The sequence below is a fragment of the Solenopsis invicta genome, chromosome 6, assembly GCF_016802725.1.
Source record: "Solenopsis invicta isolate M01_SB chromosome 6, UNIL_Sinv_3.0, whole genome shotgun sequence".
Lineage (NCBI taxonomy): Eukaryota > Metazoa > Arthropoda > Insecta > Hymenoptera > Formicidae > Solenopsis > Solenopsis invicta.
The window spans coordinates 11,209,802-11,227,350 of record NC_052669.1 but is presented as its reverse complement, the minus strand read 5'-3'; the positions used below and the strand labels follow the sequence as shown (position 1 = coordinate 11,227,350).

The following is a 17,549-nucleotide window of genomic DNA, read 5'->3' as shown; positions in this document are numbered from 1 at the left end:
ACTAATTACCTGAACTCACAAATATCAATGGAATAAAAGGCTTGAATTTTCCTGCTTTAAATATCTAAATAAATGCTTCGGTTTCTTCATTCTTTACGTTTTTTTATTGGCATTGTTAGCTTCCCACTTAACATTGCGCTAAAGATGGCTTAAATTGTGAACCGAAACAAACATACGTTTTGATTAAATTATATGTAGGTATATAAAAAAGAAATATAAACTGTGTACTATCATCCGCACTCTTATTGCCGTTTTGTATAACTTATTTGTTTTAAATTTGTTTTTGTTGACTACATATGCAATTGTTTTTCATTTTTATTTTTATTTTTATATCGACTAATAACTTCTATTCTCAATTTATTTTTTCTTCTAAACAATGGATATATTTAGATACTGATAGAATTGGCTGAGGATGATCTACACAAATTAAGTTAAAACATTTTAATTCATAATGGTTTTAAATAAACAATTAATGTAACATATTTAATACAATATCTTTTATCGTACTAGTTATTGACCTATCTAAAATACTTTTTTTTAATTTTATTAGTATTTCTGAAAGATATTCATACAAAAAATCAGAAAAGTTTTCTAAAAAAATTCAAAACTTGTGTAGAAATTTCAAAAATTTATATGAAGAATTAGAAGAAAAATTTTCAATCTCTCCTCCGCACGCACGCATGCACGGGCGCACGCACATGCACGCATCCATAGTATCATCGTATTCTGCATTATAAGAGTGATTCACAAGAGATATAGAATTTAAATTGCATGGCATTTTTCACCTATCACGGCTATCATATGTTTCTTGTTATTTCATAGCTGTCCTTTCTAAAAAAAGCATGTAAAAAAAATATACCGAAGTTATTGTTGTCGCTTTTCCACGATGCCGATTGGTAATCTCGTTGCGCTAATTGTGTGAGCGGCTGTCATCGAAAATGACGTATTTTGACTATGTGTATTGATGTGTTAATAGTAATAATAAATTTGTAATTTGTATGAAATTATGTAAGATTAAAAGCTTTGCAGCGCACGCCTATTTTATCTAGCATTTTTAAATTAATAAAGTTTATCAGAAAACGTTACAAAAACACAACATCCTTAAATTTTGTTATAAGTAATTTTTGGAAATAAGAATCACGTTTGCAACGAGGCGCATTTTCATTATGTTAATAAGAAAAATAATCTGGAGCTCCAAAAATTTGCGTATAATTCAAGAGAAGCCTATGCATCCAAAATGTATAATAGTTAGATGCAAATTTTAATCGAATAATGTCATTGAAACATATTTTGTAAATAAAACTGGAAAGATTGTTTACAATTGAATGAAATGCGCTATAGAGACATATTGACTAATTTTTTATAGATTCAAGTGGAGAATATAGGCATAATAAACCTCTACTTCCAAAAAAATGAGATCATATGCTATACTAGTAGCAAAAATATCACTTCAATGTATTTCAAGTTTTCTGGTCATTTAATTTCACAAAATAGCCACAAAGATCAAATGATTTAACATCGTTATACTTTTTTTTTGAGACTACGTTAAAAAAAAAGGTATTAATAATCCAATGATTAACGCTTTCAAAATTAATATTAAAACTATTGCTGAAATACAGCTAAAATACATCTTTGTAAAAAAGTGATAAAAAACTTCGAGAAAAGAGAATCTGCAAAAAGAGCTAATACACCTAGTTGGGTAGTATACTATTCTACACATAATCTGTATGTCCTTGTTCTGGAATATATAATGGAATAAAGAGATCTTGATTGAAAAAATAATCATTCTTTGCCTTTATTCAAAAAAACAAATCCTATATCTCTTGTTAAAATACTCTGTGCGTCCACGATGTTGACATTCAGTCTGTATGTTTGTAATTTATTCGTGTGGAATAACTTCATGCACGAGACAGATTAACGTGTTTCATAATGAATACAATTTTCTCGGTTCTGTAAGTTACTTTTTCTGTTTAAAACCTCATTTACACGATACGGTTGCTGATCGAATCGGTCGTTTTGCGGGATCGATTATTTTGCCGTGCTTTACAATGACAATACATTTTATATGTGCGCATTTACATAATACGATTGTTGATCGTATGCGAAAGATCATCGACTCGGTCAAAAATGATATTCGGTTTTGTCGCGCAAACTATATACCATATTCGGTAACATTACCGGATCAGTCATTAATGGTGCATTATCGTAATAAACGTGTTCAGACAATACGGTTTTTCTATAGGCTCTACAAAACCATCAAATTGTTTAAACACAATAATACGTTTGTACCAATTCGGCAAAATGATCGATCGGCCAAAATATCATAGCGTATAAATGTAATCTAATACTGTGACATCTATCATGAACTAGGCAGATTCAAAAATACGATAGATGCGAAAACAAACTAGTATCGATTTTTCCTAAGATTTTCGGGAGTTTATCGAAACTATTGAATGTTTTCGTGCCACTGTGCTCGAATCATTGCAAGAATCGATACTGTTGGCATGCAAGTAACATTTTGCATCCTTATATCTTTACATCTTTGAAGATTTATAAATAAACAATATAATCGCTTGAACAGTGAACAAATTATCATTAACGTAACCTGAGTCGACAAAAGTTGCTTACTTCATGCCCACAAGAGCCATTCAAATGCGTCACGCACAGTGGCATATAATAATAAGATTTACATGCAATATTAGTATCATTAATTAACCTGTGCGTGGGGAAACCACTCGGAAATCCGCTCTGTCCGGTACGTCTGATAGCACAAACAATAAAAAGTACTAACTTAAGAAAAAATAAACCTCGGCCAACCTCCATACATATAACATAATTAAGATATAGATCCCACACAGCATGTAATATATGAATAACGTTACAATATTAAAGTAATTATATAAAATATAATATAGAGTATACAATATTACAGCGATATATTATGTAATATTACATTTAATATTACAATTTAATGTAATATTATTACAGTTTAATCATTGAGATACAATGAAATATATAACTCAATGTAATAGTTCTGTAATATTTGTATTATGTTGCAATGCAACATATGAGTCGGTATTCAATTCTCATATTTAAAATCGTATCAAGTATTGTCTTAACTAGAACCCAAAATTGCATAATACATTCTAGACATTCTTCAATCTTCTAAACATTATTCATGCAAATAATTTTTATTTATCTCAACCAACATACATGGAAAGGAATAATCAAGATCTGCGCAATTTGTTAAAAAGATACTGCCGTAATAATTTTATAATTTTATATTATATATACCAAAGATGATCCAAAACTGAGTATCGAAACGTCTGTATTAAATTTTTGTTTAATATTATTTCTGTTTAGTATTATTTTACACGCAAACAATCAGTATTAGCTTTTATGACATTATATTATAACAAAATTTATACAGGGTGTAACAAAACTTACAATAATAATTTTAATGTCAGATTCTTTGGAAGATTTTAAGACAAAAATTCTAATGTCAAAATGTCGAGGCTATAATAATTTTCAAATAAGAAGAGTTTAAAGAATACGAATAACAGGGCTAGAATTTCGCGCGCTATTGTAATATGCTCAAGGCGCGCTAAATCGACAACTTTTAATAATAATGAAAATAATGTAAAAATACCTAATGAGAGTTTTATTAAAAAACTAGTTCTGTTTATTTATAATAAATTTAAAATATAAAATCAGATAAATAATATTTGCACATGATAGTTTAATAATTATGTCAATATTGACGTGTCAAATATTAAAATTGTCAAAATGTCAATCATTATCGTTTATTTGGTTCATACGATAAAAGTCTTTAAGTAAGATCGGCTTACATCATTGTTTTATCATTACCAGATTGGATATTAATGTAGGTAGAATGGTATGCACGTATCGATTAACTTGCGAAAATAAACACTTTTTTGCGGAGACTAATTGTAAATAATTTTATAGACTTTTACATATGCTGAACACGAATTCGTTGCCCAAATTTGGTTATCACGTTACAATTTTTAAAAAATGACGTCAAAGTGATAAAAATGACGATTTTAACCTCAGGTGACTATACAAGTAAATTTTTAATGATTTATTAATTTTTGTTCGATTTTCTTGTAAAATTGACTAGAGCGCATCTTCTTTTTACGTATTTCAATTCTAAAAAAGGTTTTTGTGATTCTGTAACGCCAATACGAAGATATTTAGTCCACTGCAAATGTCAGTAATTCATAGTACTTTAGCATCCTCTTAAGGGTTTTCGTGTTATAGTACCCGCAGAAAAATTTTTCTCTAAATTTTGTTAACGCTACATGAAAATATAAACATTTAGCTTTAAAAGAATATAAAATCATTAATAAAATATGAACATCATGTCATAAAAAGAACAATGATTTTTGGCGCGTGCAACTAGTATTTCTTCTTCCAATAATATCTAGAAAATAAAAGATCGTAGCGAAATAGAACTTTCATGTAGCGTTAATAAAATTTAGAAAAAATTTTTGTTGCTAGTACTATAACACCACATAGAAACTCTCAAAATTGTCGTTTTCTACCTCTTTGAAATCATTTTTCTCAAAATTGTGACGTGATAACCAAGTTTGGATATCACAACCAATTCGTGTTCAGCATGCAACAAAATTGTCTACAAAAGTCACTTACAATTAATCTCATTATATCCGCAAGAAAAATCGCCAATTTTTGCAGGTAATGTAATCGGTATGTGCATATTCTATGTCAATATCGATATTACATTAATATCGAATCTCTAGTAATAATAAAAAAATGTCTTCATAGGTCAATTTTACATAAAGACTTTTATCGTATAAATCAAATAAACGATAATGACTAACATTTTGACAATTTTGATATGTGACATATCAATACCGACATAATTATTGAACTATTACGTGCAAATACTATTTATTTGATTTTACACTAAATTTATTATAAACAGAATTAGTTTATTAATATAACTATTATTGCGTATTTTCACAATAATTTTATTATTATTATTGTAAGATGTAATAGTCCGCGAGCCTGATAGTTTATTAATATATGCAACGCATTGCAGTTTTGTCCTGTTGTTCAGTTGCTAGGCACCCAATCTTCAGTCAGTCAGCCACTCCGTTTAAAAAGATTAACACGCACATTTAATCTTTACGTTTAAATGCCCAAAAACGCATTTTAAATAAAGTAATTAAAGAGCCTCACATTATAAAGGCATTTGATTCAAGGGAACACATTGCTATCCCTGGGCATGCAAAATTCTAGCCGTTATTCGTAATCTTTAAACTCTTCCCATTTGAAAATTATTAGCATCAACATTTTGGTATTAAAATTTTCGTTTTAAAATCTTCCAAAAAATCTGTCATTAAAATTATTATCGTCAGTTTTGTTACACCTTGTATAACGATGGTAGCACTATTTAGTGAGGCACGACGCCATTTGCAGGATTCTCACTGCATTCGACATTTTAAGGTACGTTTGGATTCTCCACTAAGTAGGTGAGAAAGTATAGTTTTTAAAAGATAATCGGGAGACTGTGAAATTAGAATGAAGGCGGAGGTTATTCGACTATGAAATTCACTCAAAGTTGTCTACTCTAGCTTGTAAGTTATGAATATATATTGACTCTGATGTACTGCTCCTCAGCGGTTCCGAGGTTCCTCCTTATCGAGGGTTTGTGCAGGTACGGTGAAGTTTTAATAGGTAGGTGGGTCATGATTCATAAGAGCTCTGACTCAAGTCCCAGGTCTAGCTAGCCTGGGATCCTATGAGTATTTCCCCATCGTTAAAAAAAAAAGTTATAAATATGATTATTCTGTAAAAATAATTTGTTGCGTTCTAACACGCAGCTAACACGCGTTTGGTTGTTTTGTGTAAATTTTTTGAAAATTGACCCAACTACGCAAAAAAAATTTTTTTACTTTTAAGTATATATATATATATATATATACACATAAAATAATTGCACATAATTTTATGTACCCACATAGCAAGTTTCCCGCATGTTGCTATCAATTTGATAAAAATGCGTTTCTAAGTTGTCATCTTTTTTGAGGAAAGCGGCTTCCGATTCTGCTTAAGATGTTGCCAGCAACGCATGCCGTGTATGCGACTTTATAACAAGTTAGTGGAAATTTTATATTAAAAAGTTCTGTACGGTACTGCTCTTCAGTTGCCTGGGAAACAGTTTTCTTCCTGTTTTCTTTAGAATGCCCTATACGAAGAGATTAACATCTTGATTATAGAAACGTGATTGCAACCAAACGAAAGTTTGTAATAAATAGTTCTCTTTATGTGCCAGGAATGCATTGCTATCTGAATAGTCATTGTATATAATTATACATAATTATGTACGATTGTATAAAATTATATATAATTATATATAAAAATTATGCATAATTATATTATTATATATATTTCAATATATATGGACATATTTGATATATAATTACATATGATTATACAAGGTGTCCCAGACCGTTGTATAAATCTTTTCATGATGAGGTAGAAGAGATCGAGATAAATCAAAAAGTTTAATATCATTTTGCAATATTTGCAATAATTTTCGAGTAATAAAATACTAAAGTCAGTCAAATAAGAGCGCGCGGAGAGACAAGCGGTTGCTCGCCTGAGCCGTAGGACTGCTCATCGCGGCCCGACTGTAGGCGACGGTAAAGCCCGTATCAGATTATGCATTGAAAATTGAAGATTGAAGATTAAAGATTGAGCTTTGGCCAATCAAAATAAAAAGAGTTAAAATTTCCTTGTTTTGATTGGTCAAATTTCAATCTTTAATCTTTAATCTCAATCTTCAATGCGTAGTCTGATACGAGCTTAAGTGGCGTGCGTCGAGGGAAAGAATAGCTTGGCACCGCACTGCTCCCTCATGCCTTCGCATCGAGCGGTCCTACGGCGAGCGACCGCTTGTCTCTTTGCGCGCTCTTATTCGACTGACTTTAATATTTTATTACTCAAAAATTAATGCAAATATCGCAAAATAATATTAGACTTTTTGGTTAATTCAATTCCTTCTACCTCATCGTGCGAAGATTTATACAATGATCTGGGACATCCTGTAATATAAAAAATTTTTTCCGGGTAACCGACTTCGTATTTTTTTCAATCTCAAATAACCAAATGCAGTGAGTTTAATCTTATTGTCTACAATTGTTACAGCAATTAATCCATAAACACATATTGAAAATTCTCTTAGATTTTCGATCGCTTACTGTGTGAAAGCGGAATGAAAAAAAAGATTTGGGCTAAGTGGAAAAAATGTTTAAAGTCTCCTCTGCTACAATTGACCAACTTCATTGCTCAACTAAAATAAAATGGCACAAAAGTAAAATTTTTCCGGAAAAGTCTCCCAGATCCACTTATGTGTTTAAAGGTTAATTTCGATAAATTCGGGACAAGGTAAGACAGCATTATGTCTGTCGGACTCAGGTGAATTCCAATTCTAACGACAAATAAATGGGAACATGTCAGCATCAATTTGTTGGGGGTTTTTAAGATTTTGCGTCCTGAACCTCCTTTGCAGGGACTAGGTTATGTGACGCCAGTGTATTGTTACTCGCAAAAAGGTTATTTGTTAAATCAGCAATTTAGCAACAACTTGTATCAGTTTGCCATCCACAATTAATAACACATTGATTGCAAATTGAAGGCAACTTAAAGGTAACTTGTTATCATAAGTTTACTATCTGCAACTAACAGTTAATAGCATGTTAGTAGCAACATAAAAGTAAAATATGCCAAAAAATGAATACTGCATAATGCTGATAATATGCGAACAAAATGTGCTGTACCAGCCTCCTGATGCACATATAAACATTTGGTTCTCAGAACATTTTATTAATTTCCATTTTGAATACTAATTATACAGACTCTAATTTTAAAGACTCAATTTTAAAATCTCAAATTTCTAAAATGCAATCCTCTTATTTCAAAACATGTACTTATCAAACCTCTTGAAACACTACGCCTTTTATTCTATATTGTATGATTTCTATTTAGGAGAAATTCAGTTCCGCGGCGTCCATGATTCTAATAATGCTACATACAGCTTAGAGATGACAATTTTTAATTGTCAACACTTTGTTAGCAACAAATTACAATTAAAAAGCTTCTTAACTTGAAGAGATAGACAGCAACATATAGCAATCATTATACATGTTTTGATGCCATTATGTTTTCACCATGATGTTTAAGGTGGAACGACGGATTATTTTTGCTATCATATGGCTATCATATTGTTGACACATAACAAATAAATGTTGATAATTTTTGAAATTTCGTTATTTGATTACATGTACAAGCAATCATGTTGTATGTCTAAAAATTATTTTTATTCAATTATCACTTCTATAGATAATCAAACTTGAACATTAAAAAAAATTGTAGTTTTTAATAAAATTAGAGTTGTAAATATAGATAAAAATAAAAGCAAATCATAAAATTAATACTACATTACCTATAATGTAAATTGATACTATATTAGTTTCTTTCTTTTAATCATTTAAATCTTAATAGTCACGTAAACTTCCGTAAAATCATTGGTCTTTAATAGTATTCCGTCGGTAATGTCAGCAAATGCACAGTAAATACAAAGGTAAGTCGAAAATTATCTGCACTTTTGCTACAACATATTTTTAAGTTTGTCACACTGCGTTCCGGGCAGGCAGACTTTAAGTTGGCACTACTGGGGTCCTGTGATCAAAGCTGGACCTTGATCGCATCAGTTTGTTTACCGCTACAAACGTGTAAATATAGCCGCTCCGCTCGAAGTTTGGACCAAGTAGGAACAGTGAGCTCTGATACGATTTCTTTGGTCGGAAGGAGTAAAAGGTTCATCCATGGTGGAAGTAGAAATGGTGTGCACAAAACTCGGAAACCACGCCCCTTTTTCACATCGAGAGACCGTAAGTCCCCAGGTCTGCCAACAACGAAAAACTAAATATTTGATGATATCAGGTTACTACAACTGTTTTGCATCTTTGTCACACCCTGCTATATGTTCGTCGTGTCCTTTTCTCTGGTACCTGATACATATCATTATGTCTCTGAAGGGTACCTAATAATGTATCCCTCTGATGAATTAATTCATATTAGTAAAATTGTTGAAAAATGCTTTATAAATTTTCATGGTGATTACTTTTCTCAAGAAAATTATGTAATACAAAAAATAATTACACTTGTTAAAGAAAATACCGAATACTATCAATGCATTCTCGATGAAATATTACAATTAATGTTTGGTACAAACTCGTATTTATATACGAGTAGAAAAATAAATAAAAAATATGTTCAAAAAGATGATAGATTAATGTTAACGTTACGGCTGAAGGTCTAGTAAGACCGAAACGTTACGTACTCGCAATCTTTTTAGATTTTAATAAATTAATTAAATTAACAACCGTCTTGCTCGTTTACGGCCTATAATTAATCTGTGATTTATAACATGAGCGCAAAACCATTGGTTTAAATATATCAGAGTTTCTTTCATATAAATAAAAGTCATTTATTATTATCCTTTATTATATTAGTTATTTTCCTTTAATATTATCCTACATTTATATACTTTATTATTATCTTACATATTGTAGTTGTCGTTAAATAAAATTGACCAGAAATAATCAATTACAATTGGTACTGAATTGGTCACAAACAGGAAATTTTGAAACTAGCTCGTAGAAATTGTAATAATATTACGCTATTCTTTGATTACTATGCAGAAGTTTATTTATAAAAGCCTGCGATACTAGAAATGGCTAGAAATCGGTCCGAGTTCTCAGATCGAAAAATTTGTAACCAATCAACGTTTAGCTTTTGCGGAAAAGTGACAAGCTAATTGATCACACAGTTCTCAGCCCGAAAAGTTGCACCGAGTTTCAGCATCGTGGAGATAAGTCTTAACATTTTTTTTTTCAAAATTATCGACATCTTTCATACGTTTTTTATGTCGAATCCAATGTACATTTTATTATAATTATACGATAAATGCAATCGTACGACATTCACGCACATATACGATAAAGAGACCGATACAATACTAAATGACGTGCGTGCAACGAAAACAACCACATTCAGTTGTAACAACTTTACGGAGTTAAACAAGGTTGGTACACGTGGGGACTTACGGTCAAAAAATAAGTGAGAGGGCAAAGAATTAGAGAGAGACGCTTGCAAACTGCACACATCATTACTACTCCCACCACGGGTTCATCGGAAGCTTTTCACGTAATATGCTCATTTGCCAGTATCAACTCTTGACCTTGTTAAACCTTTTCGTCGGTGGTGGAAGTTAACGGGCGTCCTGCGCGCTCTCTCTCTCTTTCTCTCTCTCTCTCTCTCTTCGTGTGTCACACTTGTACGTCCACCTTTAAACTTTTCGATCCATTCATATACACTTCTGCGCGGTAAAGCACTGTCCCCTCATTGTCTTGAAAGCCTCCGGTGAATTTCAGCACCTTTCACTCCTTCCTTTAAAGAAATCGTATCATCGTGGCTCTCTGTTCTTCCTGCAAACTTCTAACGGAGCGGCCATATTTACACGCTCGTAACGGTAAACAAACTGACGCGATCAAGGTCCAGTCACAAAACATATACTATGAGAAATAAAAGCTCTGTACTTAACATAAGAAACAAAAAGCAAGACCCTGCCAACTCGTGGTAAAGTAAGAAATTAAATGGACTGTAGAAGGGAGTCTTCAGGACAAAAAATATAAAAGTTTATTTATGCAGGCAATAACCATTAACTTATGCCGAAACCGGTAAAGGTTCATTATTAGGATTTCATTGCTTCTGTTTACCAAGGTCTCAATAAACAATAGCTTTAAAATTCTGGTATTGACTTCGGATCATTAATTAATTGTGCATAAATTAATTGTTATTGCCTGTACAAACCATCTTTTGCTCTGCATTGTTGGAGAGACTAGTTCATCAATGCTACCACATGAAATTCGGGTGAGTAGATGCTCAGTCTTACCAACTTACATCAAAGCATTTTCTGATTAGTCATTTCTACTCCCACTTTCAAGTGGGCCCCACTTTTTCCGTGTTACCGGAAACCACGATACTAGTTTCACCCCCGTGGGTCCAGCTTTGATCATGGGATCCCAGTAGTGCCAACTTAAAGCCTGCCCAGAGCGCAGTGTGATCTTAAAAACGTGTTCTAGAAAAGTGCGGATAATTTTTGACTTACCCTAATATATAGCAACACATGCAATACATTAGTTTGCTCAATATGTAATATCACGTTTGGTTATCTAAGTGTACATATATATTCTGATAATTAAATTAGTTTCGTCGGGACAAACAAGAAATTAAAGGAAGTAGCATATTTTTAATTCTTTTATAATAATAAAAAGCATAAAATTTTTATTGGTACGATTTAATTCTTCTTAAACATAATAAATAATACTTGGTAAACTAAATTTTGCAATGGTAGGTGCAATATACCGGAGTTATACAAGGTGATTCAAAATAACCTTTTGTTCTTAAAATGAATTCTTGATTAAATTCTGAAATAATTTTCCCTTTTCTCAATGTGTCCAAAGCTAAGATTTGGAATATTTCTTTTATTTAAAAAAATTAAATATAAAAAGTAGGCAATTGTGACACAACTAACCAATAGACACGGCCGCTTACAGGGAGTACAAACTTTCACCCTTTAGTAGTGACAAAAGTTTAGTTAGTTCACAAATCTAAAACCGGAGGCTGGGCGCATCACTATCGTTCATTTACTACCGTTATGGAGAAAAACTAACTAACAATTTTAATCTTTTTTTTTTTGTTAATAACGGTCAACAGTTTTTCTAAATTTTTCCATCAAAAGTAGCAAGAAGCAGTTTGTTTATAAAGCAAAAAAAATCCTGAGAAACTAGGATCAGAGATACATCAGAAATGATTCCAAGATATAGAAAAATTTTATAAGATATAAAATTATAAATTATTTTAACACAATATGATATTAACCTTCGTAGACAATCTGGATCTTTTGTAACTGAGACAAAATATCTGAGACTGAAACTCTCAAATCTCTTTTCAATTTTTATTAACTAAAACTTTTAACGTTTGAATTAAATAATTAATTAGCAATTAAGATAGTACAAAGATGTTGTGTACAAAATTGTACTTCAACCTCCAGTGTATCATTTTATAGTCTTCTAAAAAATCCTGCTACTGCAAAAGCACGATTAAAAACTATTGGACAAATTGGTATGACTACTACCCCTTTGCATCGTTTGGTGAGCAGCCTAAAAAGGACCCATGAAGACAAAGAGATAGTCCTATGTGCCTTCATGGACAAAGAGGAAGCCTTCGACAATACGTTGTACGACTCTATCGAGGAAGCGGTCATTGGAAAAAGATTTCACCCAGCAATCACCACCTGTATCAAAACCATGCTGAGTAACGTAGTGTCAAAGCCATGATGGCAGGAAAATCTGCAATCATCACCGCTGCAAAGGAGTACTCGCAGAGAGAGGTATTATCATCGCTTCTCCGGTCGGTGATTGTGGACGATCTCCTGGACACACTGACGACCAATTTCGAGGGATGCAAGGGAGACTAGACACGTGACGATTGGACACAACACAATTAGAAACGTACCGATTGGAAACCGCACAATAAGACACTGTACAATTGAAAGCTATAGGCCCATCCCCTTGTCCATCCCGTGTGCGTGTGTGTGCGCGCGCGCGCATGCTAACATAAAAACGAGGTTAGGTTTCCAATCGTGCGGTGTCCAATCATGCGATGTCCAATCGTGCAGTTTCCAATCGTGCAATTTCCAATCGTGTAATTTCCAATCGTTACGTGTACAATATTACGTTTTCAATCGTGCTGTGTCCAATCGTTCCGTGTCCAATCAAGTGTCACCCGGTGCAAGGCTATTCCAACAATATAGTTATTACAATCAGAGGACAGTTGCACGCTATCGTATTGCACAGAGTGCAAAGAGCCTTGAACATCACGCAACAGTGGTGCAGAAAAAAAGGTCTACGCATCAACCCCGAGAAGATCACCACTGTGCCTTTCACTGGGAGAAGAAAACTGCATCTAACAGCATCCACACTAGACGGCTGTGGTCAGTTTCAAGATAGAGGTCAAATCCTTTGGAGTTATCCTAAATCAAAAACTATTATGGAACTCCCATCTAAAAAAGGTTTAGTCAAAAGCTACCTTGAAACCTGCCGTAGACTTCTAGGCAGGAATTGATATTTTAAGCAAAAAATAATCTACTGGTCATATAGCTGTTAAACCCATGGTCACCTATGCAGCTATAATATGGTAGTCAAAAACCGAACAAAGAGCGCAACAACAGCTGCAAAAGATTCAGAGGCTTGCATGCCTTTGCATCACGGGTTCAATAAGAACCTGCCCCACAGCAGCTATATAGGCCTTACTGGACCTGCTGCCTCTTTACCTACAGATTCGGAAAGAAGCCCGTAGCTCGGCAAACCAAATCTTCAACTATCACAAGCCATGATCGACCGGATTAGACATATGAGGATTCTCACGACAGACTGCCTAAGCGACATAGCTCAACTTCCTATGGATGCGATAAAAACTAAATTCAACTTCGAGCACAACTACGAAACTGTCTACATAGATAAAGAAACGTGGGCACTGGAAGGGCCTCCCTTTAAAAAGAATACACTGATGGCTCCAAAACAGCAACAAACACAGCGGGAGCCGGTATTAGCGGGCCTAACTGCCGCATATCGATCTTATGGGCAATGCACCTTCCATTTTTCAGGCAGAAGTGTATGCCAACTCCTGCGCCATGATCAACCGGGACAAAGATATAGAAAGCGCAACTATTGACATTCTAAGACAGTCAAGCAGTAGTAAGGGCTCCTACAGCTCACACGTGTAACTCAGTACTAGTCTGGCAATGTATCGCCAACCTCAAACAATTCGCCAGAGATAACCAGGTCACACTCTGGTGGGTCTCGGGACACGAGGGCATTAGAGGCAATGTGGTAGCAGATAAACTTGTAAAGAAAGAAGCGCGCTCGCCCCCAATAGAGTCGGAGCCATGGTGCAAGGTTACTGTCAGCAACATCAAAAGGCAAATCAGAAACTGGGAGGACGGACAAAAGTCCTCATATTAGAGCGGCACGACAGGACTAGCCCAGGCAAAGAAGTTCATCACATATACGTAAAGAACACGGGACGTATTAAATCAGAAGATTTAAATTCCTTGGTAGGTATTTTCTCTGCCAACTGCCACTGCCAACTCAGATATCACCTCAGCATAATTGACAAAGCTGAGGATGATGGCTGTTGCTTCTGATGAAATCGGCTGAAATGGCTGAGCACATTATGTGCAACTGTCCGGCCGTCGGCCATGTCAAACAAAAATCCCTAGGAGAGATGCTTATCACCTCTGATTAGATTAAGGAGCTAGAATCCCGACGGGTCCTTCAAGGGGTTCTCCCTTCATTGGGTTCTTCAAGAGCCTTGGCACAAATCTAAGAAAAGGCATGGTCATAATAGATCTTTTAGGTCGCAGTGACTAACTGACAGTGGCACGCTTTGACCCTCTTCTCACTTAATAATAATAATAATAATAATAATAAATTGACATAACTGGTCATTTTTAAACATATTTTAAATATATGTATACTGTTTCTATAAATAATAAAAAATAATATAAATAATTTGACTATTTTTAGAAATTTTTCTACAAAAATATCCATCATTTTCATAAACTCTTTAAAGGCTTATTACATTTGTAAATATTTGTAAGTTTGTTATATACATTTTTGCTTTTAAATGTGTAACAGAAATTCCAAAACAATTTTTAATTTATGAATAATTGAAAAAAGCGGGTTTCGTGAAAGTTTAAAAATTATTCTTTAAAATCAATAATTAATATAAACCAGTAGAAAGGAATGCCGGTTTTGTAGTAAAAAAAGAGAGAACAGTATATACATTTTGTGCAACTGTCCTGCGTTAAAAAGACACAAATCTTTGGGACATTCAAGTGTTTTTGAAGTCCGAAATCCTTCATGATGTAAAGGTATACAGGCTATGTAACCTGATGGAAAACGCTAGGCTCGATCTGTACTCAAAGTCGGCTTTGTAGAATAGTGAGCAATCACAGAGAAATCGCAAAAATCTAAGTAACGTTGGGAGCTATATAGTTCCGCCTACTGTATTACTACTGTAACGCAAATACTTCGGCGGGATCGAGATTGGTTGGGCCAAATAAGCTCGCCGGATGCCATGATTTATAAATGATCTGGGTCGTGATTTATAATAAAACATGATAGGTATATTATAGCATTAAGACATACATAATCTTAAATCAAACGGACTTCGGAAATAATACAGAATATGAATGATTTATGTTAGACTAAAGCACAAAAAGAATAAAAAACTTAAACGATTTAGTAGACTAAAGAACTTACAAAAATATAAACAATATAATGTGGATATACGCGTGAATCTAACAATAAGTTATATTACGAAAATCGGAATTGCAAGCGCGCGTTCCGTGGAGACATGCTACGCGGGCTACTCGAGTTTCGCCCGGGATATGAGGCAGAAGACCATGTTGCGACTGGTACACTATGGGTGGCCGGATGGGCCATTGATCGTAAGGCGCGGTTGTCGAGTAGCGACGTGAACGGACGCAAGTCGAGGAGCGCGTAGCACGAGCAGTGGCGGGTTGTGAATAAATGTGCGGTGTGGATTCGTCCTGACGTACGCGTGATTCGTGGCGCAGACCGTAGAAGAATCGGTTTGCAACGGAGCGGCGTAAGACTCGCGTAGCTCCCGACGGTGTCAAAATGCTCGGCAGCCGCCCTGGAATCTCGTGAGAAACGGATCGGCGCAGCAGCGTCGAGAATGCTCGACGTCTCAATGGAAACCTCGAGTATGCTTGAGGCTGATACAAATAGCGGACTTAGACAGAGCGTGAATCGAGGATACCTGATTATCAATAAGGAGTCTCAAGAATACTCGGGACCTAAGACGGTTGGATAGGAAGTCAAGGATGCTCGACCAAGAAGCTGAAGTGAGAATTCTCCGGGAAGCGCCCAAGAATGCTCGGACAGAAGGTTCTACGAGAATATTCGTAGATCGGTCCAAAAGCTTAGAGATCTTGGGAAGATCTAACTTACGACTTGCACTGGCTTATATACCTGGCTTTACGGTTCCCGCTAATTAGTGTGTACAAATGGAGCTAGTAGCGATGATCGGTCAATGCTTGCAATCGCAGTACTGCTTAGGCGGATAGCGGAGCTGCGTGTTCGTACATCGTATGGCGGATGTTCGGCGGAGCGCGTGGTATATATGACGGAGTGGTATTTATTACACTACTGCTATTACTACTACTGCTTTAACTACTTTACTTTACTACTATTACGCCTACTACTACTACTGCTACGACTACTACTACTACTACTACTAGTATCCTGGAAAAATTGTAAAGAAATTGTTGCAAAAAATATTACCTTAGTCACGGTTTGAGAGCAGTTTAAAAGAGAACTAAAGGGAAAAAAATTAAAGAAAAAAAAATTTTTTTAAGCAATAAAATTCGTTAGTCTTATTTTATTTTTTGCTTTGATAATAATTAATTTTTATGTAAAAATTAACTTGACATTTTGTTATTTTTGTCATTTTCTTCTTTTCCGCGGTATAATTTCAAATTTTCCGCCACGCGGAAAAAGTTAAGTTCGAGATTGACGTAAAAACACTTGATATTCAAGATGCAATGCTGTGACTAATCAAAGTTGGTTCAAATTTAATTTTTCCCGCGCAGTGGACAATTTGGTTGACTGACGCATTGCATCAGCGAACAAGAACGTTAAAATGGACAATTTTCTTTTTTTATAAATGCATCAAACCAAACATTAGATAAATTAAGGATTTGCGGTTTACATTTTTTAGAAAATATACTAATTCCTTATATACCACATTGATGCCTAAAGAAAAGTATATTGCTAACTCTATATTTACCATTAGAAAAAGATATTAAACACAACAGCATCAATATTATTACTGATAATAATAAAAACGTCGCTCGTATTTACAAAATAAAATTTTTAACTCAAACCAAATAAACAAGCTATTTTTATAACGAATGTCAATTTATTAAAACTTACAATTATACATAATGTCAAATGAAGTTCGTCCATGATTTCGTAGGTTGATAGAGCAAGTAAAACTGAGCAGAAAAGTCCTGTACCATTTTTCAATATTCACAATAGTTACCGAGATAAAAATAAAGTCGGCAAATGAGCACATACTCTTCCTGCCCATTGCACGCGGGCGCCGCCTGTCGCGGCTGCCTATGGCTTGTCGACCGATAAGCGGTCCCCGCATGCGGTGGGCAGAAAAAATACGCGCTCATTCGCCGACTTAAAAAATTTTTATCTCAGTAACTATTGCAAATATTGAAAAATAATACAGGACTTTTCTGTTCAATTTTACTTGCTTTATCAACCCACGAGACCACGGGCAAACTTCATCTGACATCCTATATTTCACTATCTAAATAGAACGTTTTGACCTACTTC

The 17,549-nt window shown here is 34.2% G+C and overlaps 1 protein-coding gene across 21 annotated transcripts in view; it reads right to left on the bottom strand.

Moving 5' to 3' along the window:
- The window catches only part of LOC105199525 (liprin-alpha-1), a 226,288-nt gene that overhangs the window by 87,413 nt on the left and 121,326 nt on the right, over positions 1–17,549 (bottom strand). For 17 of the 21 annotated variants that reach the window (XM_039450861.1, XM_026139120.2, XM_026139121.2 and 14 more), the window contains one exon: positions 2,717–2,761. The exons of the other annotated variants lie outside the window; for them this stretch is intronic. In XM_039450861.1, the coding sequence (XP_039306795.1) occupies positions 2,717–2,761 (45 nt within the window). The remainder of the gene's footprint in view (positions 1–2,716; positions 2,762–17,549) is intronic. 21 annotated transcript variants of the gene reach the window in all.